Source organism: Bombina bombina, chromosome 5, assembly GCF_027579735.1.
Source record: "Bombina bombina isolate aBomBom1 chromosome 5, aBomBom1.pri, whole genome shotgun sequence".
Lineage (NCBI taxonomy): Eukaryota > Metazoa > Chordata > Amphibia > Anura > Bombinatoridae > Bombina > Bombina bombina.
Window position 1 is genome coordinate 248,318,561 of NC_069503.1, and position 25,619 is coordinate 248,344,179.

General features: G+C 37.4%; 1 protein-coding gene across 5 annotated transcripts in view; it reads left to right on the forward strand.

Annotated features, from left to right (window-relative positions):
• The window catches only part of ARHGAP21 (Rho GTPase activating protein 21), a 327,556-nt gene that overhangs the window by 221,505 nt on the left and 80,432 nt on the right, over positions 1-25,619 (forward strand). For 2 of the 5 annotated variants that reach the window (XM_053713937.1, XM_053713936.1), the window contains exon 7: positions 24,708-24,737. The exons of 1 other annotated variant lie outside the window; for it this stretch is intronic. In XM_053713937.1, coding sequence (XP_053569912.1) covers positions 24,708-24,737 — 30 coding nt within the window. Of the gene's footprint in view, positions 1-24,707; positions 24,738-24,788; positions 25,428-25,619 lie in introns of those variants that run through there. 2 more of the 5 variants (XM_053713938.1, XM_053713940.1) reach the window with 2 other exon arrangements.

The window sequence follows — 25,619 nt, forward strand, 5'->3', positions numbered from 1 at the left end:
GTGTCTTAGCTTTTATTTGTGGTCATTTTTTGTGCTTTAATTTAATTTGTTTTTTATATTTGAATTTAGAAAACCAAGTTTTTAGAGTTAAATTGCTGGAAAAAGGAACAAAATATTTAAAGTACAATGCAAAGTTTTTGTTTGTTTATATATATATAACAATCTCATACTGTTCAATATCCCTCTAAAATAATCAAGGCCCTGTTGTCCTAGGTTGTAGGGTGCCTATTTAAAAATCTGGCACTTTTTTAAATACAAACTAATATAATAAAATTCGGGGGGGGGGGGAATCAGGGGAAGGAGTTTCTCAGTAATCCCCCTTGAGAAAAATGGGGTGTGCGTATTATACTGAGTCAACGGAAAATAGGGCTGGTCTCCAAATTTTACTAATCGGTACTGTAGGAGGATCAGTACACACTGGAGAGACAAAAGGAACAGTTTATTAGCAAAACTTGTGCTGCAGTTGCACTGGTTTAAAAAATTAATTGTCTATGGTGTTGTTTGTGACTAGGTGTGTTGTGCTGGACTATTGTGCACTTGTAATTCACTGAGTGCTGCAGGTGTTCCATGTTTACTCGGTGCAGATCCCAATATTGTTGCCTTTCAGGGTATGCTTTTATATTAATATATATTTAATTTAAAGGGACAGGTTTTTTTTTTATTTATTTTTTCCCCTCCTTTAATCACACCCCCAGTAGGGTTTGGACAAAGAAATGCTACAATAAGAATTTTCCATTGATGATCTAAAGTTCTCTGCTCTGGCGAGATGACTTAAGAAGTACGAGGTCCCTCAAATATTAGAAAAGCTAATTTTACATTGAGATGTTTATATCACCATGCAGGGTTCTTTATGTGAAGGGGAGATTTCCACATTACAATATATGGTCTACAAAAAATTTCAAAGATTTTATGTGATTTCTCTCCACAGCTGTGAGTTTTTGATCATCAAGTCCTAAGTGATGGTCTCGCTGTGTATAGAGAGATAGGATAAAGAGTATAAACATAGAAATATAACCTAGTGAGGGCTGCTCTTCCTACAAGCTCAGCCCATTTACTTAGTTTGTGGTTTATTAGTAGAGATAGCTATTCCATACTCAAAAATATAATAAAGGGGCAATTTCCCATAGGTTTTAAACTCTGAAGCAGGTATTGAAAAGACAGTAAGGGGGAACCAATTTCATAGCACACTGCCGTCATATATAATGGAGATGCATGTAGGTCATGAAAAAAATTGCTTACCACACAAGATATGGATTAAAAGCAGGGCCCTGGCTAGCAGTCTCTTGTGATGAAATAAAGTTGTGTGTCTCTTGATTGCGGAACAAAACTGATAACAATGGCTGATTAGAATATCTTTGAATATAAATATCAAGGTACTCTGTGTAATGAAAATAAATGTATGATATGGTGCTCATGAGGGTGCACGTGTCTGGAGCACTATATGACAGCAGTTCTGCAAGAATGTTATGCATATGTAAGAGCACTAGAGGGCAGCACTATGTAGTGTTCCAGACACCTACCTAGGTATCTCTTCAACAAAGAATATCATAGGAGCAAAACAAATTAGGCAAGAAAAGTAAATTCAAAACCTTTTTAAAATTGTATTGGCTGTCTGAATCACAAAAGAAAATGTTGGTGTTTCATATCCCTTTAAGGGAAGCTGAGGTCATGGATGTTAGAATTTTACTTCTGGATCATTCTATATACAGTATCTCACAAAAGTGAGTACACCCCTCACATTTTTGTAAATATTTTATTATATCGTTTCATGTGACAACACTGAAGAAATGACACTTTGCTACAGTGTAAAGTAGTGAGTGTACAGCCTATATAACAGTGTAAATTTGCTGTCCCCTCAAAATAACTCAACACACCTAGGGGCGAACCTGGTACCCATGGCTGTACCTCTGGTCTGGAGGTAGAATTCGTTCTGAAACACAAAATAATTGTGTCTCGGATAAATTAAATAAGCTGTAACAAAAAATGCCTCTGAGTCTCTGGTAGATAAAAATCTTGTTCAAGATATTCAGAAACTGCCGACAGTGCCTGAACATCACAAGTGATCCAAATCATGTCATGGGTAATACAAGGCTCCAAATTTTTAATTAGATCAGTTGAGTCTCGAATGTATGATTCAAGACCTAATACATACTTCTGCAGAAAATGGTTGACATAGGAATACACATTCTGTTAAACTTCCTATGCCCGCTATTATGTGCCGACCTGGTGGACATATGGGGTTCTTATGCATTTTGGGAAGGTGGTAATAAAACGCATGATTCGGCTAATTAGGGACCAAATATTCTTTATCTTTTTTTAAGAAGCATCCCTTCTTCAAAAGCAGACTCAACAAGGTCTTTTAAAGTGGCCTTATATTGGTTAGTGGGGTCAAATGTAAGTTTGGTATAATATGATACATCATGAAGGATATTTCTAGCTTCCAATAAATAATCATCTACATTTTTTAGCACCACCCCACCCCCCTTATCAGCCTGTCTGATCACCAGAGACTTATAATTTTTTAGATTTAATAGAGCTCTTTTTTCATTAGCAAATAAATTGCTTTGACTATTATTCCTCTTTGGAATCTGATCAAAATTGTCACAAGTTGCTTAAAAATTTCTATATGGGCATTATTAGTCAATTGGGGTACAAAAGTAGATTTGTTTTTAAAATGTGTATGGATGTACCCATCACACAATTGGTCAATTAAAGAATCTGGTTCAAAGATTGGAACTAGTTGTTGACTAGGTCTAGTATCCATAACATCTGTTAAAATCTGCAACTTTGTATTTTTAAGCAATTTTTCTGCAAAAAACTTTTGCATAGATAACAAAGAGTGAAAATTTATCATGTTTGTTAGTAGGGCTAAAAGAAAGTCCTTTTACCAAGAACCCTTATTTCATCATCGGTTAAAACGTGCGATGATAGATTAAATATGCCTTTACTCAGGGTCTGTAGTCTTGTCTTTTTGAGGGCTGTGCTACGTCCTCTACACCTTCGTTTCCGTGGGGCCTTTTCCCTTTTGGGGGGGCAGTCTACAGGCTCTAGGTAACTGGCTATTGTTTTTTGTTTCCAGGACTGTTGTCTTGGGCCTGACTCTATGTTGATGAGGATTACTATTATCATTAAAAGAGCCTGAATGATTACTGTTATCAGTGTAAGGACCTGGATGTGGATTAAAATTAGAATGATTTCCAAAATGATGTGGACCTATATCATTAGAGGCCACAGATCTATTGTAAATATTAGCTTGACCAAGAGGGGAAGTGTCTATAGGTCGTTTATATTGGTGGTGGTGATGATAAGGAGGAGGGTACAATACTGGAGGAGAATGGGGAAAAGCTATCTTGTACTTTAGAAGGATTTTTAGACCAATGATTAGCTATACTCGGCTGGGAATGTTGTTTAGGAGTGTAGGGTTTAGGATGATGGTGTACTATGTCATTACCTTTCCTTCCTAAATAATCATTATGATTATGTTGTTGTCTAGGAAAGTGTCCATTAGAATTGTAATAGGGTCTACTATTGGGCTGTTTAAACTGCCTAGGATGGTTACGATAATTGCCATTAAAAGAATAACTTGTTCTATGTACTTCATGCATCCACCACAGACTTTAAACTTTCCATTGGGAGTTCTTCTATCGAGCCTGCTGCTCTGGGATTTGCCATTACGCTGCTACTGTGCTACGTTTGACTCCTTACAACCGCTGATTGGCTTCTGGTATTCACGTGGTCGATTCGGTGTGTTAGTCTGTCGGGCGACTTGAGGTCCCGGCCTGCGCTGTTAGGCACCTATCAAGTGCCGCTCTCTATGTGAGTACCCTCCTGGTCTGAGCTTATCTGTGCATCTCCTTATTCAGACGATATTGCTTTATGAGGCACCTCTTTATCTGTCTATACAGGTCTTGTCTATCTCTTCTAAAGATGATGCACAAGAAAGCCTGCAAGCAGTTTGCTGAAGACAAGCAGACTAAGGACATGGATTACTGGAACCATGTCCTGTGGTCCGATGAGACCAAGATAAACTTATTTGGTTCAGATGATGTCAAGCGTGTGTGGTGGCAACCAGGTGAGGTGTACAAAGACAAGTGTGTCTTGCCTACAGTCAAGCATGGTGGTGGGAGTGTCATGGTCTGGGCCTGCATAAGTGCTGACGGCACTGGGGCGCTACAGTTCATTGAGGGAACCATGAATGCCAACATATACTGTGACATACTGAAGCAGAGCATGATTCCCTCCCTTCGGAGACTGGGCCGCAGGGCAGTATTCCAACATAACGACCCCAAACGCATCTCCAAGACGACCACTGCCTTGCTAAAGAAGCTTAGGGTAAAGGTGATGGACTGGCCAAGCATGTCTCCAGACCTAAACCCTATTGAGCATCTGTGGGGCATCCTCAAACGGAAGGTGGGGGAGCGCAAGGTCTTTAACATCGACCTGCTCCGTGATGTCATCATGGAGGAGTGGAAGAGTACTCCAGTGGCAACCTGTGAAACTCTGGTGAACTCCATGCCCAAGAGGGTTAAGGCAGTGCTGGAAAATAATGGTGGCCACACAAAATATTAACACTTTGGGCCCAATTTTGGACATTTTCACTTAGGGGTGTACTCACTTTTGTTGCCAACTGTTTAGACATGAAAGGCTGTGTGTGGAGTTATTTTAAGGGGACAGCAAATTTACACTGTTATACAGGCTGTACACGCACTACTTTACATTGTAGCAAAGTGTCATTTCTTCAGTGTTGCCACATGAAATGTTATAATAAAATATTTACAAAAATGTGTGGGGTGTACTCACTTTTGTGAGATACTGTATATCTATTGAAACACTTTTGTCTGGCTCCTTCAAAGTTTAATTTTCTCCGTAATGTTCAGGACTGTAATACATATTTGCCAGCCCCTGAGGTGCATTTCACAATTGTAAGAAAAAAAAAACTTTAATGACACATTGAATGCATTTAATATTTATTTAGTACACAAGTTAATTGTTTTTAGGAAGATGTTCATAAAGCTGTATTAGTCTATGGGAACACATTCTGAATAGAACCATTTTAAAAGAAAAATGGTTAGAAGCAATTGATTTGTAAAAAATTTCCCACTGTTTAACTGTATGGGAAATGTACTGCACTAAAAACTAAAACATTATGGGGGAGAGGTTTAACAATTAGCCTCGTTGTAGAGGTAGACCTTAGGGCAATGTGTGGTATTAAACTTATACCCCTCCCATTGGGCATTTCAGATCAAAATAAGATTGATACCAATAAATGTATCAAGTGAGTCTTGTTTAAAAGGACTGTAAAGCCCCCAAAAAAACTTTTATGATTTCGATAGAACATGCAATTCTAGAAATGTTTCTAATTTACTTCCATTATCATTCTGCATGCTTTCTGATGCACCAGCTCCTACTGAGCATGTGCAAGAATTGACACTATATATGATTCTGTGATTGGCCACTGTCACCTGAAACAGGGTAGGGAAATGGAAATATATTTTGAAATTTGCCAGAAAAAAATCCAATGCTCATTTGAGTGTTGTTGCACTGCCTTTTACAATGCATTTGTTGATAACACGATTCCATTGTATTTAATGGCCAGTGGCATATGCCCAGTTAGGTAATAATAGGTAAGTAACCAGGGCAATTCAATGATTTAATAGAATTTGTGATTATTTAAAACCGTGATTTATAGAGAGAAGATATGAGGAATATATGGAGGTTATGAGTATCAATAAATTACTGAACATACAGAATAAAGTGTCAAATATCCCTTTAAATTTACAATTCTAAATTTGTATAATTATATTAGTAAGACAACTTTGCAATATACTTTTTGTCTCCTTTTCCTATAATTTAAAACCATATTGCGACTTAGTTACCCAAGATTTAAAATCATGTTTTTATCTTGTATCCCTTGTTGGAGCCAGTTAGTTACAAATTAACTATTGAAGTTCATTTAACATTGCTACAACCATTGTTTGCACACTGTATTAACTTGCATCTTCCCCCTAACTGTACTCACCAGGTCAAATTGCACAAAGTAATCCAAAGTTTCAAGATAGTGGCGCCCCTTAACGTTATAGAAACTAAAATGTTACACCTGTTTATTCTATTCTTTCATTTCAAAAATGCATCTGCATATTAGAATCAGACTAAGGTTTGCTTTGAATACATAATCATATTGAACATTTTATTTAGTGTTTAATGTCCCTGTAATAATGATTTGTGAACCTGCTTGGTTTAGGCAATTTGAAGGAAACCTAAATACAGAATTTGCTTTTAAACCTTGCTAGGGATAAGCACCATTTTTACACAAAACGAAGTCATTTTACAGAAAAAGCAAAGAAAATAAATTCTAATATATGTGCAGTTTTGTTTGTTCCTTTACTTTAATTACAATTTAATACTACAGTCTGTGTTCCATGTACCTTTAATTTCTGACATTGGAAGGTTGTTTGTTTCTGTAATGTTAAAAGAAAAACATTTATAAGGAGGAAAAAAAATACTTTGATAATGTTTGCTTTGTCAGAGCCGAAAAATGAATTGCTGTCATCCTGTCATGTTAATGTGTGTGGGATTCAAATGTATTCAAGAGATTCCTAACCTATTAGAAAATATTACCCTTCCAAGTTGTCGTTCCTTTAGTACATGTGCATATAAAACTGTTTTTATTCACTGTATATCCATTATAAATTTCACATTATAGAGTAACTGTTTTTTTTGCAAGGGTGATCAGCAACAGCTCTCTTATCCAGAAGTGTTTGCTACCTTTAGTTGAAACAACTCCCAAGGACACATACTACAGTAGCACTATGATTATATACCCACCCAGCATGGGTACTCTAAAGAGACTGTGTACTATAAAGTTGGTTTCCTATTAATGTGTTTCCAATGACTTATTATACAAGCTGCAGAGTTTATAATGTATTGGAAATAGTTTCTTTATTTAAATTTTTGAATATGAAATGCCTCGGCAAATTAAAACTGTGACCCAACAAAATGGGCTGAGCTACGTAGAGGGAACAGACCTTAGCTTATCGGTCTAATTATTTACACAATGTCCTCCTCTTATTTTTCACTGTTTACTCAAACACAAATACATAGGGCTTGATGATCAAAAACTCACTGGCATGGATAGGAATCACAAAATCTTTGGAATTTTTTTTTTTTAGACCTTATATTAATATTGTAATGTAGGAGTATAGGCTTCACACAAAGAACACTACATAGTGACTTAAACATATCTCAAGATGCATTTTATGTTTCTACATATTTTTTTTAGGGGGCCTAGTCGCATTTATGAGACTTCTTAGGTCATCTCACCTGAGTGGACAGCCTTAGGTCATCTCACCTGAGTGGACAGCCTTAGGTCATCTCACCTGAGTGGACAGCCTTAGGTCATCTCGCCTGAGTGTACAGCCTTAGGTCATCTCACCTGAGTGGAAAGCCTTAGGTCATCTCACCTGAGTGGACAGCCTTAGGTCATCTCACCTGAGTGGACAGCCTTAGGTCATCTCACCTGAGTGGACAGCCTTAGGTCATCTCACCTGAGTGGACAGCCTTAGGTCATCTCACCTGAGTGGACAGCCTTAGGTCATCTCACCTGAGTGGACAGCCTTAGGTCATCTCACCTGAGTGGACAGCCTTAGGTCATCTCACCTGAGTGGACAGCCTTAGGTCATCTCACCTGAGTGGACAGCCTTAGGTCATCTCACCTGAGTGGACAGCCTTAGGTCATCTCACCTGAGTGGACAGCCTTAGGTCATCTCACCTGAGTGGACAGCCTTAGGTCATCTCACCTGAGTGGACAGCCTTAGGTCATCTCACCTGAGTGGACAGCCTTAGGTCATCTCACCTGAGTGGACAGCCTTAGGTCATCTCACCTGAGTGGACAGCCTTAGGTCATCTCACCTGAGTGGACAGCCTTAGGTCATCTCACCTGAGTGGACAGCCTTAGGTCATCTCACCTGAGTGGACAGCCTTAGGTCATCTCACCTGAGTGGACAGCCTTAGGTCATCTCACCTGAGTGGAGAGCCTTAGGTCATCTCACCTGAGTGGAGAGGCTTAGGTCATCTCACCTGAGTGGAGAGGCTTAGATCATCTCGCCTGAGTGGAGAGGCTTAGATCATCTCGCCTGAGTGGAGAGGCTTAGATCATCTCGCCTGAGTGGAGAGGCTTAGATCATCTCGCCTGAGTGGAGAGGCTTAGATCATCTCGCCTGAGTGGAGAGGCTTAGATCATCTCGCCTGAGTGGAGAGGCTTAGATCATCTCGCCTGAGTGGAGAGGCTTAGATCATCTCGCCTGAGTGGAGAGGCTTAGATCATCTCGCCTGAGTGGAGAGGCTTAGATCATCTCGCCTGAGTGGAGAGGCTTAGATCATCTCACCTGAGTGGAGAGGCTTAGATCATCTCACCTGAGTGGAGAGGCAGCTTAGATCATCTCACCTGAGTGGAGAGGCAGCTTAGATCATCTCACCTGAGTGGAGAGGCAGCTTAGATCATCTCACCTGAGTGGAGAGGCAGCTTAGATCATCTCACCTGAGTGGAGAGGCAGCTTAGATCATCTCACCTGAGTGGAGAGGCAGCTTAGATCATCTCACCTGAGTGGAGAGGCAGCTTAGATCATCTCACCTGAGTGGAGAGGCAGCTTAGATCATCTCACCTGAGTGGAGAGGCAGCTTAGATCATCTCACCTGAGTGGAGAGGCAGCTTAGATCATCTCACCTGAGTGGAGAGGCAGCTTAGATCATCTCACCTGAGTGGAGAGGCAGCTTAGATCATCTCACCTGAGTGGAGAGGCAGCTTAGATCATCTCACCTGAGTGGAGAGGCAGCTTAGATCATCTCGTCTGGGGGGGGGGGAGCTTAGATCATCTCGTCTGGGGGGGGGGGAGCTTAGATCATCTCGTCTGGGGGGGGGGGGAGCTTAGATCATCTCGTCTGGGGGGGGGGGGAGCTTAGATCATCTCGTCTGGGGGGGGGAGCTTAGATCATCTCGTCTGGGGGGGGGGGAGCTTAGATCATCTCGTCTGGGGGGGGGAGCTTAGATCATCTCGTCTGGGGGGGGGGAGCTTAGATCATCTCGTCTGGGGGGGGGAGAGCTTTAGCGCATCTCGTCTGGGAGGGGGAGAGCTTTAGCTCATCGAGACCCTCGAGAGAACAATGTAAAATTAACATTTTAGTACTGTGTGATTCCATATAAACCTTCTAGCTTTTTTATAACCAGTACTTAAAGGGACATGAAACCCAAAACGTTTCTTTCATGATTCAGATAAAGAATACAATTTTAAACATTCTAATTTACCTCTTATTTAATTTGCTTCTTATCTCGGATATCCTTTGTTGAAGAAATAGCAATGCACATGGATGAGCCAATCACATGAGGCATCTATGTGCAGCCACTGAGCCTATTTAGATATGAATTAAAAAATAAGAGGGGGAAAGACGAAAAAAGTAGTAATAAATTGTTTCAGCCCGTTCACTGGCCTTTATCAAATCTGGATACACAAAATGTATTATCTATTTTATTTATTAGATTTCCCTTTTTTTTGTTTTGTTTCTTAGAGGGTGTCCCCATCTGATAAGGACATATCCAGCTATTAGCCAGTAAGGTGGGGGCATCTTCCATGGGCAGCTTTTATTTTTCCGTTTTCCTCTTCCCCCTCATATTTTTGGATTAATTTCTGTTTGAGTGTTGGAGTTCTGCTTTCTGAGGATATTTTTTTTTTTACTATCACACTTAATACACTATTACTTAAGGTGCCCTGGGGCCTTAGGTATATTAAATAATACTAGCAAAAATTTAGTTTTACAGGAGTCGAATTGTGCACCTTAAAACTTTAATTTTTTTTATTTACTTTAATTATTTGAGAGTTGGTAGCACCAAGTAATTTTTACATGTAATGTCCCATTTAAAGGAATACTTATCCCAATTTTTTTCCTTTCATGATTCAGATAGAGCATGAAATTTTAAGCAACTTTCTAATTTACTCCTACTATTAATTTTTCTTTGTTCTCTTGGTATCTTTATTTGAAAAATCAGAAATGAAAGCTTAGGAGTGGGCCCTGCAAATTCAGTTCCCTTGTGCTTTCCATTTTTAGACGCGTTAATGTAGAATTTATGATTTGTGAAGCTGGTTTTCTAAAGTTAACAACTTAATCCAGTTAAGGCTATGTATGTGGGGGGGATGGCGTTACCTATTATGAGCCGCCGCTCTAGGCCTTTACCGTCCATTTCTGGGCTCCAGTGTCACGAATACAGCATAAATTGTTGCAATTGAATATCCTCAATATAAGGCAGCAGAGTGGTTGTAGGATGCTTTTAATAATCGGCGAATTATCAGTGATTTAGCCAGAGCTCGAGAAAGTGCAAACACTTAGGATCGCTGTACAGACACGCCCCCCCCCCCCATGGCATTCAACTTTTAAAGGGATAATAAACCCAATTTTTTTTTTTCTTTAATGATTCGTATAGAGCATGACATTTTAAGCAACTTTCTAATTTACTCCTATTATTATTTTTTCTTTGTTCTCTTGCTATATTTATTTAAAAAGCAGGAATGAAAAGCTTAGTAGTCGGCCCGTTTTTGGTTCAGAACCTGGGTAGCGCTTGCTGATTGGTGGCTAAATGTAGTTTTTATCAGGAAAAGTGTCTTTAAAACAAACTAAACATTTTCATGCATTTGTGTGTATATTTATGTTTAACCCTCACAAAGGTGAGTAGTGGGTTTTGCATTAACATTTCCCATTCAGATAGTATTGTGACAGACATTGTGCCTTTATGGATATTGACACTTTTTAATATGTTTCCTTTGTAGGAAAGCAAAACATTTCATTTCGTGGTCTCATAAACAAAGGATATATTCTGTTTATTGCTGAATTACTTCATTACTAGTTTGAACTGCTCTGAATGCTCTGCATGTGCACACTATTAATATAAAAACCCAAAGCTTAAAAGAAATATCAAAGTTTAAAGGGACACTCAAGTCAATATTAAACTTTTATGATTCAGATAGAGCAGCAATTTTAAAGCTACAGTCGAGTATCCAATTTTGCTTTGTTCTCTTGGTATTCTTAGTTGAAAGCTAAACCTAGGAGGTTCATATGCTAATTTCTTAGACCTTGAAGGCCAACTCTGCATTTGACAGTTTTTCACCACTAGAGGGCGATAGTTCATGTGTTTCATATAGATAACATTGAGCTCATGCACGTGAATTTACCGAGAAGTGAGCACTGCTAAAATGCAAGTCTGTCAAAAGAACTGAAATAAAGGGGCAGTCTGCAGAGGCTTAGATACAAGGTAATCACAGAGGTAAAACGTGTATTATTAAACCTGTGTTGGTTCTGCAAAACTGGGGAATGGGTAATTAAAGGATTATCTATCTTTTAAAACAACTAAAATTCTGGTGTTGACTGTCCCTTTAAACTACTTTCCAATTTACTTCCATTAACAACATGTGCAGTTTTTTTTATATATATATTTACAATTTTTGAGTCACCAGCTCCTACTGAGTATGTGCAAGAATTCACAGAATATACGTATTTGCATTTGTGATTGGCTGATGACTGTCACATGATACAGGGGGTATGGAAATAGACATAACTGAAATTTGTCAGTCTGAACTTCAAATGAGTAGCATATAACATAACATTTGCTATTATATTGTCTTTTTATCATGCATTTGTTGCTTATGCAAATTTACTGTATTTACTGGTCCTTTAAAGGGACACGAAACCCACAAGTTTTCTTTTATGGTTTTGATAGAGCAAACTATTACTATACTTGTATTATATAATTTGCTTTGCTCTTTTTTTTTTTTTTTTAAAGTATACCTAGGTAGGTTTAGGTGCAGCAATATAATACATGGAGCTAGCTGCTGATTGGTGGCTGCACATATATTCCTCTTTTCATTGGCTCACGTGATGTTTGGCTATCTCCAAAATATGTAACAAAACACACATAGAACAGTGAATTAACCTCTTGGTTGCACATAACACAAGGAACATCTGGACATTATTTTACTGCAATACTTGCAGCAACATCTTAACACTTACTTGTCCAGGACATACAGTGCAAAAAGTAGATTTAAATTACCACTGCAATCCACACTCTTAATTGTCTAGAACACCCAAAAAGCAGTGATTTTATGGTTTCTTTCACAACATGTAATTGAGGGGTTAAACCACATATTATTCACACTCATAGAAGTGACTTATCTACTGATTGGCCAGGGCAACTATGGGCTTAAATTGCCATCTCAAGTATGAACCCATTGACTACCCAAAACACGTGCAGCAGTGGTTTCTGTTCCCTAGCTGACAGAATCCTGTGGTATGCTTCTGCTTTGAGGTCTGCATGCATGGGTCACAGGGAAGGCAGCACTGAGCCTGGCTGCAGTTCAGAGATGCAGCCAGGAAGAAGTGATACATGACAGTGTTGGGTATGTGGAAGTGTCCGCCTTGCACCTCTCTCCTTGCAAGGAGCCAGACTTGGGCATTTCCTAGAACATCAACCCTCGTCTTCAAGGTACCAATAGTGCCCAGGTTTGTGCACTGTTCGACCACATAGAGAGTATTTTATAAAGACGGACAATATCCAGTTTGCTTTCACTTTTATGTCTTTTGCATTTTGATTTGACTTTTTGTAAAACTTTCCAGATGTACAATAAAGTTGCTGTTTTCCATTATGAAAGATCTGGAATGTCTCCAAATGCTTAGCTGCACATCCTCATCACACTCCGTAGGTTTCCCGTTTGTGGCCCTTGTTTGTAAGCCTAGCATTAGCTGCCCAGATGTTTACAAAGGTCCTTACCATTATTGTCAACATATTGTGGCTACTGGGCATCTCATTCCTTCCGTATATATTTGATAACTTGTATGTAAGGCAGCATAACTTTAAGTGTAGCTTATAGTAAAAGCTCTGTCTGTTGCATGCTGGTTCCTGTCACTGCAGAACTGAGGAATTTCCTCTGCTTTCACACAGGCAAAAGAGAGAATATGATCACTGCACAGTCGCTAGACAGTAAGTGGACACTTCTGAGACAGCGTATCACCTACCTGTGTTTCAGAGACAACCAAGGGATTATTTACTTATGTACAATTCTGGCAACCACACAATTTTTTATCAGTGTGAAGACTGCCCCCCTTGATTTTTACACAAATTTTCAAAACTAGTTTTGAATTGATAACTTTTTGTATCGTGTTTCCCTTTTTCCAGGGTGTTGACACTGACCTGCTTTTTCCAAAGTGAATATAAAGTTACAATTTTTCTCTTTTTCTACCAAACAAATAGGTACATAATTGCCTATGCAGAGACTGTTAGTGTTTAGATACTCTCACTGATTCTTGGCTTCACAGTGTTTAGTAAGAGAAGAGCACGGAAACTGGTCATTTCATTTATTATTCATCCGTTTGTGGCTTGTGCTTTTTACAGTCTTTTCTCCTGGTTAAAAGAGCATTGTAAAAATAGTTCCATTTAAGAACTCCCCGGTGCACCTTTTAGTTCAGACATTTTTTTTTAAACACCTGCTTTACTGTGTTCCTATAATTTACAGAGCAATTTTGTATTAACTTTATTTATTTTAATTAAAAAAATTTAAAATAACTATAGATATCATTTTTCCCAAGCTTTTTAACTGGGAATGTTTGTATTTTCTGTAATTTAACGTGAGAGCAGTTGTTCTTTACCTGGGAATGTTTGTATGTTCTGTAATTTAACGTGAGAGCAGTTGTTCTTTAACTGGGAATGTTTGTATTTTCTGTAATTTAACGTGAGAGCAGTTGTTCTTTACCTGGGAATGTTTGTATGTTCTGTAATGTAACGTGAGAGCAGTTGTTCTTTAACTGGGAATGTTTGTATGTTCTGTAATGTAACGTGAGAGCAGTTGTTCTTTACCTGGGAATGTTTGTATGTTCTGTAATGTAACGTGAGAGCAGTTGTTCTTTACCTGGGAATGTTTGTATTTTCTGTAATTTAACGTGAGAGCAGTTGTTCTTTACCTGGGAATGTTTGTATGTTCTGTAATGTAACGTGAGAGCAGTTGTTCTTTACCTGGGAATGTTTGTATGTTCTGTAATGTAACGTGAGAGCAGTTGTTCTTTACCTGGGAATGTTTGTATGTTCTGTAATGTAACGTGAGAGCAGTTGTTCTTTACCTGGGAATGTTTATATGTTCTGTGAGAGCAGTCGTTCTTTTATCTTTAAATGTTTGTATGTTCTGTAATGTAACGTGAGAGCAGTTGTTCTTTACCTGGAAATGTTTGTATATTCTGTAATGTAACGTGAGAGCAGTTGTTCTTTACCTGGGAATGTTTGAATGTTCTGTAATGTAACGTGAGAGCAGTTGTTCTTTACCTGGGAATGTTTGTATGTTCTGTAATGTACGTGAGAGCAGTTGTTCTTTACCTGGGAATGTTTGCATATTCTGTAATGTAACGTGAGAGCAGTTGTTCTTTACCTGGGAATGTTTGTATGTTCTGTAATGTAACGTGAGAGCAGTTGTTCTTTACCTGGGAATGTTTGTATGTTCTGTAATGTAACGTGAGAGCAGTTGTTCTTTACCTGGGAATGTTTGTATGTTCTGTAATGTAACGTGAGAGCAGTTGTTCTTTACCTGGGAATGTTTGTATGTTCTGTAATGTAACGTGAGAGCAGTTGTTCTTTACCTGGGAATGTTTGTATGTTCTGTAATGTAACGTGAGAGCAGTTGTTCTTTACCTGGGAATGTTTGTATGTTCTGTAATGTACGTGAGAGCAGTTGTTCTTTACCTGGGAATGTTTGTATATACTGTAATGTAACGTGAGAGCAGTTGTTCTTTACCTGGGAATGTTTGTATGTTCTGTAATGTAACGTGAGAGCAGTTGTTCTTTACCTGGGAATGTTTGTATGTTCTGTAATGTAACGTGAGAGCAGTTGTTCTTTACCTGGGAATGTTTGTATATTCTGTAATGTAACGTGAGAGCAGTTGTTCTTTACCTGGGAATGTTTGTATGTTCTGTAATGTAACGTGAGAGCAGTTGTTCTTTACCTGGGAATGTTTGTATGTTCTGTAATGTACGTGAGAGCAGTTGTTCTTTACCTGGGAATGTTTGTATGTTCTGTGAGAGCAGTTGTTCTTTACCTGGGAATGTTTGTATATTCTGTAATGTAACGCGAGAGCAGTTGTTCTTTACCTGGGAATGTTTGTATGTTCTGTAATGTAATGTGAGAGCAGTTGTTCTTTACCTGGGAATGTTTGTATGTTCTGTGAGAGCAGTTGTTCTTTACCTGGGAATGTTTGTATATTCTGTAATGTAACGTGAGAGCAGTTGTTCTTTACCTGGGAATGTTTGTATGTTCTGTAATGTAACGTGAGAGCAGTTGTTCTTTACCTGGGAATGTTTGTATGTTCTGTAATGTAACGTGAGAGCAGTTGTTCTTTACCTGGGAATGTTTGTATGTTCTGTAATGTAACGTGAAAGCAGTTGTTCTTTACCTGGGAATGTTTGTATGGTCTATAATGTAACGCGAGAGCAGTTGTTCTGTACTTGGGAATGTTGTTATGTAATGTAACGTGAGAGCAGTTGTTCTTTACCTGGGAATGTTTATGTTCTGTGAGCAGTTGTTCTTTACCTGGGAATGTTTGTATATTCTGCAATGTAAAGTGAGAGCAGTTGTTCTTTACCTGGGAATGTTTGTATTTTCTGTAATGTAACGTGAGAGCAGTTGTTCTTTACCTGGGAATGTTTGTACGTTCTTTAATGTAACGTGAGAGCAGTTGTTCTTTACCTGGAAATGTTTGTATGTTCTGTAATGTAACATGAGAGCAGCTGTCAGGCTCGTTTTTGTTTTTGTGGATTTTAATGTTCAAAAAATAAAGCTCTAATCTTGATTTAATGCAAGTGCCTTGTAGTCCTGCTTGGTCTTTTGCTACAGCAGTTGTTCTTTACCTGGGAATGTTTGTATGTTCTGTAATGTAACATGAGAGCAGTTGTTCTTTACCTGGGAATATTTGTATGTTCTGTAATGTAACATGAGAGCAGTTGTTTTTTACCTGGGAATGTTTGGATGTTCTGTGAGAGCAGTTGTTCTTTACCTGGGAATGTTTGGATGTTCTGTAATGTAACGTGAGAGCAGTTGTTCTTTACCTGGGAATGTTTGTATGTTCTGTAATGTAACATGAGAGCAGTTGTTTTTTACCTGGGAATGTTTGGATGTTCTGTGAGAGCAGTTGTTCTTTACCTGGGAATGTTTGTATATTCTGTAATGTAACGTGAGAGCAGTTCTTTACCTGGGAATGTTTGTATATTCTGTAATGTAACGTGAGAGCAGTTGTTCTTTACCTGGAAATGTTTGTATATTCTGCAATGTAACGTGAGAGCAGTTGTTCTTTACCTGGGAATGTTTGCATATTCTGTAATGTAACGTGAGAGCAGTTGTTCTTTACCTGGGAATGTTTGTATGTTCTGTAATGTAACGTGAGAGCAGTTGTTCTTTACCTGGGGATGTTTGTATGTTCTGTAATGTAACGTGAGAGCAGTTGTTCTTTACCTGGGAATGTTTGTATGTTCTGTAATGTAACGTGAGAGCAGTTGTTCTTTAAAAAAGATGAAGCGGAGCACTGAGATAACATAAAAGTTAAAGTTGTATTGAGGCAATTTAAAACAAGAAAAAGGCATCAAGCTGGATAAGGGTGCTATTCCTTGCAAAGGGTTCAGCTCAGACAGCTGCTGACATGTTTCGGCATTTCGCCGTTATCAAAGCTGCTGAACTGTATTGGGAATAGCCCTCTTTTAAAACACAATTGCTGAACCCTATTGGGCAATAGTAAAAGGGGTCAGGATTTACTTATTAACCCCTTGGTAACCTTTACAAATTGGATATATTTATACTTAAACAGAATACCAAAAACAAGGTATATTAAGCTATGTAAAGCATTTACATACAAATTAGAATATTAAATCTGACATATTTGTAAAATATTTAAAGATAATAAATGAAAAAACAAAAACATTCTTAAGCACATAGGTAGTTCAGTATTTGACCATGAAGTTTACATTTGCATCTTAGAAATTTTAAAGAAGCAAAAAAAAAAAAAAAAAATTATACATAAATAAGGCTTGTGCTGTTGACTGTGCCCTGGTTGTAGACACTCTAACTGAACTGTGAACACTATTTGAAAATATCAAATGAACTGAATGATTTTTAATTTACAGTAGTGTTTAACAAATAAAGACATCTAGAAAGAATGTTGTAGTTATATGCCTGTAGCTGTATGAATAACTCATATAAGAGGGCCTTAACTATTAATGGATTACTTATCCCTGGCCCAATAGATATCCCAATAGGTGTCACAGACATATAATCGTATATTCATGTAATGTTAAGGGAGGTAACAAATGGTGATACTGGAAAGGAACTAAGAGAATTGCAGAGATAAAAGTCCAATGAAGACATATTATATTAGGGATTGGCCATATTCAGTAGTGAAAGATATATATATATATATCTACCCTAAATTCAGGGCCATTATAAACTAATGTCACTAAGTTGTCCACCAATCCAGTGAGAGACCACACAGAGGACAGATAGGTGGTTCCCGCCCCCCCCCCTCCCTCCAGGAACGTCTGATGAGGGATCACATGTACTAACAGCGGACGCAGCTTGTTTGACACACCGGGCAGGCTTGAGACGCTCAGCCACCGGAACACTGCGGACACCGCAGGACCGGATGCTTCATAGATGAGAGGAGGGGGGAACTTTGATACCGCACTACGGCTGTATGGTTTATTAATACCTATTGGGTCTGTGATGTAATGTGTTTACCGCAGTGACTTTGCTCCATACTAGCACTATACACGATAATTCGGGACTCCACCTTTTTTGTTCTAGCAGTTGTTCTTTACCTGGGAATGTTTGTATGTTCTGTAATGTAACGTGAGAGCAGTTGTTCTTTACCTGGGAATGTTTGTATGTTCTGTAATGTAACGTGAGAGCAGTTGTTCTTTACCTGGGAATGTTTGTATGTTCTGTAATGTAACGTGAGAGCAGGTGCTCTTTACCTGGGAATGTTTGTATGTTCTGTCATGTAACGTGAGAGCAGTTGTTCTTTACCTGGGAATGTTTGTATGTTCTGTGAGAGCAGTCGTTCTTTTATCTTTAAATGTTTGTATGTTCTGTAATGTAACGTGAGAGCAGTCGTTCTTTACATAGCACTGTCTGTAAAAGGTATTCGCACATTTTATACAGTAGAGAACAGTATAGGATAGAGGACGTGGAGCTTACAATCTAATCTTTTTATCTTCATATATTGCTGTGTTATTTGGAGAGCTTTTTTGTACCAGTTGGCCTAATCAATGTGCTGACAAATGGTTGTGAAATTCTCAATAAATTATCATATCTTGTTGCTAGCTTTAATTCCTTTCCAACGCATCATGTGACAGCCATCCGCTAATAAAATGCAAACAAGTATATACTGTGAAATTTTGCACATGTTCAGTAGGAGCTGGTGCATCAGAAAGTGTTCATGTAAAGAGATTGTGCACATATGTTAATAATGGAATGGTTTGGAAAGATTTTACAATTGTGTGCTGTATCTGAATCTTGAAAGTTTAATTTTGACTTGTGTTCCATTGTATTTGTAGTTAGATCATATACAGCATGTGGTCTTCCTGCCTCAGTAGACTGATTTATTCTACCTGGGTTTGAAGTGTTCAGTAAAGTTGATCAGCATTCTGCAGACTGCACCAATCCAGAGGAGAAAGTATTTTAGGGTGTGTTGCAGCAAACTAATTAAACATATGTTTATTTTATATGAAAGCTTCTACACCAAACATGCACTTCCCTGTTGGCTGATATGTTATTCTATAGCAACACAAGTGCTAAACTTTTTTTTTTAAAAAGAAATGAACAAACTTTTCACTGCAATTGTTTTTCAACCCCTACTCACCATTTTGTCTTATTTGAAGGAGCCAATCTGGGCTTTAGTCTGCATTCATCAAGGTTAATAACAGTCACGGTTAGTATAAGTGAATTGTTTTGCAGTTGTTATCTGATGAAGGCAATTAAGGGAAGATATGTTTCAGAGTTAGCCTTGATACATTAGCAGGCTGCATTTTATGTTCTGAGAATTACAAAATTCTCAATATTCAGAGCAAAATTAAATGAATAGGGGGCAAAATAAATCACAAAAGGGTATTGCAAAGTAGTTTAATTACGCATAACTAAACATTTTATATTAAAATCTCAAGATGTTTTCTGTCCCTTTAATGCCAAGTTTATAACAGTTATTGAAATAAAATCAGACGGCGGCACATTTAGTGTATCATGGGTAGCAAACAATTAACTACACATTACTAATGGAGGGTACTCACCAGGTATCCAACACCAAATAATGATGCTTGTGGGTAGACTGAGTCATTGTTTGCAGTTTTACTGGGGCAGAATAAGCTAGTGGGCCCAGAAGTCTCCTACTCCAAATTTATACTACGCGTTTCTTGTCCTTCAAATTATACGGTTGTTGTTTAGTCTGTATACAGCTGTTGGTCTGTATAAAGCACTGACAGTGTAATGCCATTAGTCTTTTTACTTGCCAAATGTAAATGGTTTGTTTTATAAAGTTTATTATTGCTCTTGTGATTATTTAAACAAGTTTTTATTTCACACTTTTGGAGGAGAGTTCCTGACCAGCTAGCTAGCTGTGAGAGTTGTCCTCACTAGCCAACGAGCTATTAATGCCATTTCCTGTTTTTCACTATCCATTTTTAACAAGTTTATGTTCGCATTTTTATGCAAAAATGAATAAATAAAATAATGTTTAAATGTTACATGATAGAGATGTTTTAGATTGTTCAATTAATGTAAAGTTTCTCTTTGCTGTTTTATGAAAATATAGGAAGCAATGATATGGAGAACAGCAACCAAACAATTAGACACAGGAGCAAGGAATCAGCCACCCCTCCGTATCAGGAAGTCTTGAATAATGAAACTCGAGCCTTGGCAGATTGCATGAAAAAAACTTTATTGTACCATGGTCCACAGAAAAAACATTGTTTCAGACCTGTGCTAATGACCTAGCACAGGTATGAAACGTTTTTGTGTGTGGACCATGGTATAATAAAGTTTTTTTTCATGCAATCTGCCAAGGCTGGAGTTTCTTTTTTCAAGACTTTATAAAAAATATTGGAACATGGTAGCAAAATCAGATTATGAGTTACCTGGTTGCACATAAAGTTTCTGACATTTTCATGTGCATTACAGTTTAACTTAAATGCTTAAAGGGACATAAAATAGGTTGAGATCGGTGCATATCCTAAAAGGGCTAATTAAAAATTGCTTGCATAAAAAAAATTGTTTAAAAAATTTGTTATAAGAATTAGCACATTTAAGGGACGTGAAACCCCAATTTTTTTTCCCATTCAGATAGCGCACGTCTGTAAATAACTTTCTAATTTACTTCCATTTTATTTATATATCTATATCAAAAGGTAGATCAGGATATGCCAGTAGATCTGTAAGTGATGACCAGATGATCAGGAGGCTGTTGTGTATAACAAATAGCACTTGCAAGCCTCATAACAAGAGTTAGACCCTTTCTCACTAAAGTATGGTCATCCTGATCTAAATGAATAAAACTCTCCATTTCACTTTAAAACATGTGTAATATTGTGGTTGAAAATAACAACCAGACATTTAAATACAGCCACAGAATAGTCAGACATACAACTAAACCTGTAAAAACATGTATTGCAGACATAAGATCTCCTATTATTTGTTTGACCAATATCCTCTTAGATTTGATGCAGTTGGTAATCTGCTTTTTCCTAATCAGTTAAAAATCAAGAGAATAGTTAAATATACTGGAGAAGCTTGGAATTCCTGTAAAAATACAGTTGTGGTAAGGTCAGAACTGGCAGCTTCTAATGAATTGCAAAGCACTGTAGCTAAACATTCTTTACATGCCAATTAACTTGCAATGAGCCAATCTGAAAACAGTCATGTGATATGACACACTATTCTTATACAGTAGCCTCATTCTTATTCTGGAGTTTGAATGAGGTTTATGCGGATGTACATTTGGCTAAAATATCTTCTTATATATAGATAATATATAGATATTTTATAGGGATATGTAACCGTAAATAAATGCTAAACATAATGGTGTATTCAAAACAAAGATTAGCCTGAGAATAATATGTAAATGTATTAGTTTTTTACAATTATATTAGTTAAAATGTTAAAGATAGAAGTGTAAAGGTTTAGTTTCTATAAAGTAGTGGGCACTGCCATATTTGAACTTACGTTTTCTATGTATCTTTCTTTCGGCTGAAGAGAATTAGGAATAGATGTAAATCTGGCAATAAAAAGGTGTTTGTGAACAAGGCTGTGCGGAAACCCTGTTAGATAATTACTTTACAAACCTATATTTTACACAGCCTGGTTTATAGCTGTCCCTTATGGTCCTCAGCAGAAACGAGAGGTAAATAGACTTAAAGGGGCACTGGACTATAACAATTGTTTCCCCTTAAAGGGACAGTACACTGTAAAATTGTTTTTCCATAAATGTATTTTAAATGACTTGTTATACCAACTGCAGAGTATAAAATATTTGAGAAATTGCATTTTCAGGTTTATTTGTGTATCTGAAGTAGCTGGTTTCGTGCTTTTAAACCACAGCCTATTACAATGGGTTGAGCTTCAGGTATTTTCAGATCTCATTATGTTATCACTTTTATGTACACAGACTTGCTTCCTTATCTTATATTTGTCTGGAACACCAAAGCTCAATACATAGAGAGAACAATGGAAAATTACAATTTTATTACTTAGCTATCATGCCCTCCACTGAGGGTGTAACTTCTTCTGCTGGCTGTGTTTACTTAGGCTTGTCAATAGCGTATACGCCAGTATCAAAACTTTCAGTATAGGTTGGGAAACCACAAGCTAAATCAGCTATTTCAAATGCTGAAATATGAGTAAAGGAGCTACTTGCAACCAATTTAATACACTCTAGCAGGTAAAAAGGATCATTGGGAATAATTTAAAGGGGAGAAAGTTTTTGGGTGAACTGTCCCTTTAAGGTGTTCCAAATGATTTGTTGAGTATTGGAAATTGTTACTTCATTTTTATTTTTGTATTTTAAATACATGTTTAAACCAAACACCTATTCTTCTCAAGGACATGCCCTTAAAAATGTGCTGAGCCTGCAGGTAAAGCAGACCTGCTAACATTTTCTATTCCTAAACATAGTTTGTGACCAGCCAGAATTGGCATGTCAATACCAACCAGCTATTTCAGTTTTAAAAATCTGTCTCTCTCCTACCCCCACATGGAGATTACTTAGTTCTATTGTCTCCTGTTTACATAGCCTTTCTATAAAGAATAAATCGGTTATTCATGGTTCCAGTGTAGGTGGTGATTTCTTCAGTACAATGTCCCTTTAAGTTCAAGCATGGTAGCTTCCATTAATTTGTTACTTAGAAAACCAACAATTTTCAGTTAAATTAAAAGAAAATGGGACAAAATAAATAATAAAGATATATTGCAAGGTTTTTTTTTTTGTTTTGTTTTTTTTTAACCGAACATAAACGTTTTATATTGCAAACTCCCACTGTTTAACATCCTTTTAATGCTAGTTTGCAACTTAGGAGCCTGAGCTCACAATTCAAGAGCTGTCAGTGAAGTGCGACAGATAAATGTATATCATAAAATCAGAAATACAAATATAGGAGCCATGGATCCCGGTCTCAACCCTGTGCTAAGAATTTAATTTTCTAAGGGATATGCAGCCCAAATGTTTTCTTTTGTGTTTCAGACAGGACAAACAATTCACAATAGTTTCCTATTTACTTTTATTAAATTGTCTTTGTTCATGATATTCTTTGTTGAAGAGATACCTAGGTATGTGTCTGGAGCACTATATGGCAGGAAATAGCGCTGCCATTTAGTGCTCTTGCAGATGGATAACATTCTTGCTGCTCTAAAGTGCTTCAGACACGTGCACACTCCTGAGCTTATGACTCTCGTTTAAACAAGATACCAAGAGAGCACAGGTAATTTGATAATAAAAGTAAATTAGATAGAAGTGGTATACAGGATTGGTGGTTTAACTTGCATTATCCAGCTGTTGCAACCCGATGTGGTCATGACAAATCACTGTGATCCTGGGATTCCATTGCATATCACAATACTATATATATATCTGTAATAAGAAACAGAAGAGCTCATAGTTTGTTTTATGCTTGTAAAATGATGCAGCATATACTGGCATAGCTCAGGCAGTGAATTATTTTGAGCTGATGGTTATTATAATATTATATGAGAGTTGGATTTGTTATTTAAAGGGACACTGAACCCTAATTTTCTCTTTCCTGATTCAGATGGAGCATGCAATTTTAAGCAACATTCTAATTTACTCCTATTGTCAATTTTTCTTCGTTCTCTTGCTATCTTTATTTGAAAAAAGACATCTAAGCTTTTTGTTTGGTTCAGAACTCTAGACAGCACTTTTTTTATTGGTGGATGAATTTATCCACCAATCAGCAAGAACAACCCAAAAATGGGCTGGCATCTAAACTTAAATTCTTGCATTTCAAATAAAGATACCAAGAGATAATAATTTGATAATAGGAGTAAATTAGAACGTTGCTTAAAATATCATGCTCTATCTGAATCACGAAAAAAAAAATTTGGGTTTAGTGTCCCTTTAATGTTATTTCATAGAAAACGTTTGGCATGCCCTAAATAAACATTGTTTCACGTAGCGGTTTTGTACAAAATCTAAATACAAATGAACAATGTTAATCATTTTGTTTTTATTACAATATTTTACTTCTTGTCTAGATAAATTCTGTTCTTTCGTAGTAAACCTGGTTGTATGTTCATAACTTATTTAATGATTTTATTATTTTTTAAAGCAAATTACAGAACAAACTTTGTTTAACTTATTTGCTAATGTTAAGCTTTGAGAAATGTGCATTTAATCTCATGGTAGCTAGACAGGGTTGCTGTGTGTTTCAGCCCTCATTGACAGTCAAATTGGTTAACTTTATGTGCCTTAGAGGTTTGGAGAAGATAAGCTTCCATGCCATGAAAGAGCTTTTTTTTTAACACAGTATAGAAAGGCTACTTTAGTACAGTCTGTGACAAATGATCTTTTCCAACAGCAAATACCAAATCAGAACACAGATCTCATTGAAAAGTCCATCTAATGATGTGTAACAAAAATGAAGAAATCTCTTCAGTGGCATTATTCTAATTTTAGCTGGAATGTTAAAAAGGCAGCTGCAGTCAGCTGAGAGCTGAGCTTCTAGTTCAAAATGTATGGGAAGCCACACTTTTTCAGATGAATAATAGAGCATTCGTTTCGTCATCTATAAGCTGTGTTGCTGAAAGCTCAGGGGAGAGCACGTAATTGCTCTAGTGGAAGCAGATATCTGTAGCATGCAACTAGGGCTATCTACATGTTGCAGAGAGGAAGCACCAAAATACCTCTATTGACTTGTATTCTTCAGCATGTACAAGGGATATATGAAACAGGCAATATGTGTGACACACCAGCTATTTAGGAGGAAACTGGGATTAATCTGTTCCACCGCCCTATGCTTCTTTTGGTACCTTCCAGAGAAATCTGTGTAGATGTATTTTTAGCTTGCTGTACCCGGCATCAATATGACAACATAATTCAGTCTTTACATCTGTAAGCAGCTTTTACAGTGCTTTATTTTCTGCCAGCTGCAGTTTCCAAAGGATGTCACAGCACTGGTAAGAAACGCACAGAAGCCATTTCTGTGATCTTTATATGGAATGTTTATTTTTTTCTTCTTCATTTAATATGTCTGAAACCCCTAGCCTGTTAACACAGCCTGGTTGTTTAATGCTTGGTTAATGGTTAACATGAAAATCTGCATGTGCTGCTTGAAGATGATTTTCCCCATACAATTGTGAAAAATAACACTGTGGAACACTGTCTGTAGAAGATTTGTGTTTGTTGCACCAGGGTTCCGAGCCTCGCCCTCCCCTTCTGTAGTTCTGCTATGTTCATGGCTGCATACACAGGCTTTATAACCTTATGATTGCAAGGAATAGACAGGCAATAAGCATGTTACAGTTCAAGCAGGAAATGCTGTAATATGATACCACACCTGAACTGTATAAAAACCCTTGGATGGCATTTCTAATTTTTTTTCCTTCACTGCATTGATATGCTCTGCAGTCAGCACTTGCTTAATGGCAATGGACACGAAGCATTTATGTCTTAAATGATATGATTTAGTAAAATAATTTTTAGCTTTCAGCATTTTATTTTATCACCCTAATTCCCTTTAAACCCTTGTATGCTGTAATTGTGTCAAAATGATTACTGAAGCGTCTTACGTTACTCAGGTGAAATGGGTGAGACGTGCCAAATTTAATTTAACCATTTTTCTTAGAAGCCAATCTGTAAAGTGCAAGGTAAGTTCTTATTTCACAAAGTAGAACGAAAATATTTTGGACAAATGTATTGCTTAGTTTATTTCATAGGCTGGCTGTTTACAATGCTAACTAAATATGTTGACATTTGTATGCTACCTTTTAAATATTTTCATTCATTTAAAGAGGTGTTGATCCACCACTTATTTACACATCAGGTAATTTTTTGTAGTA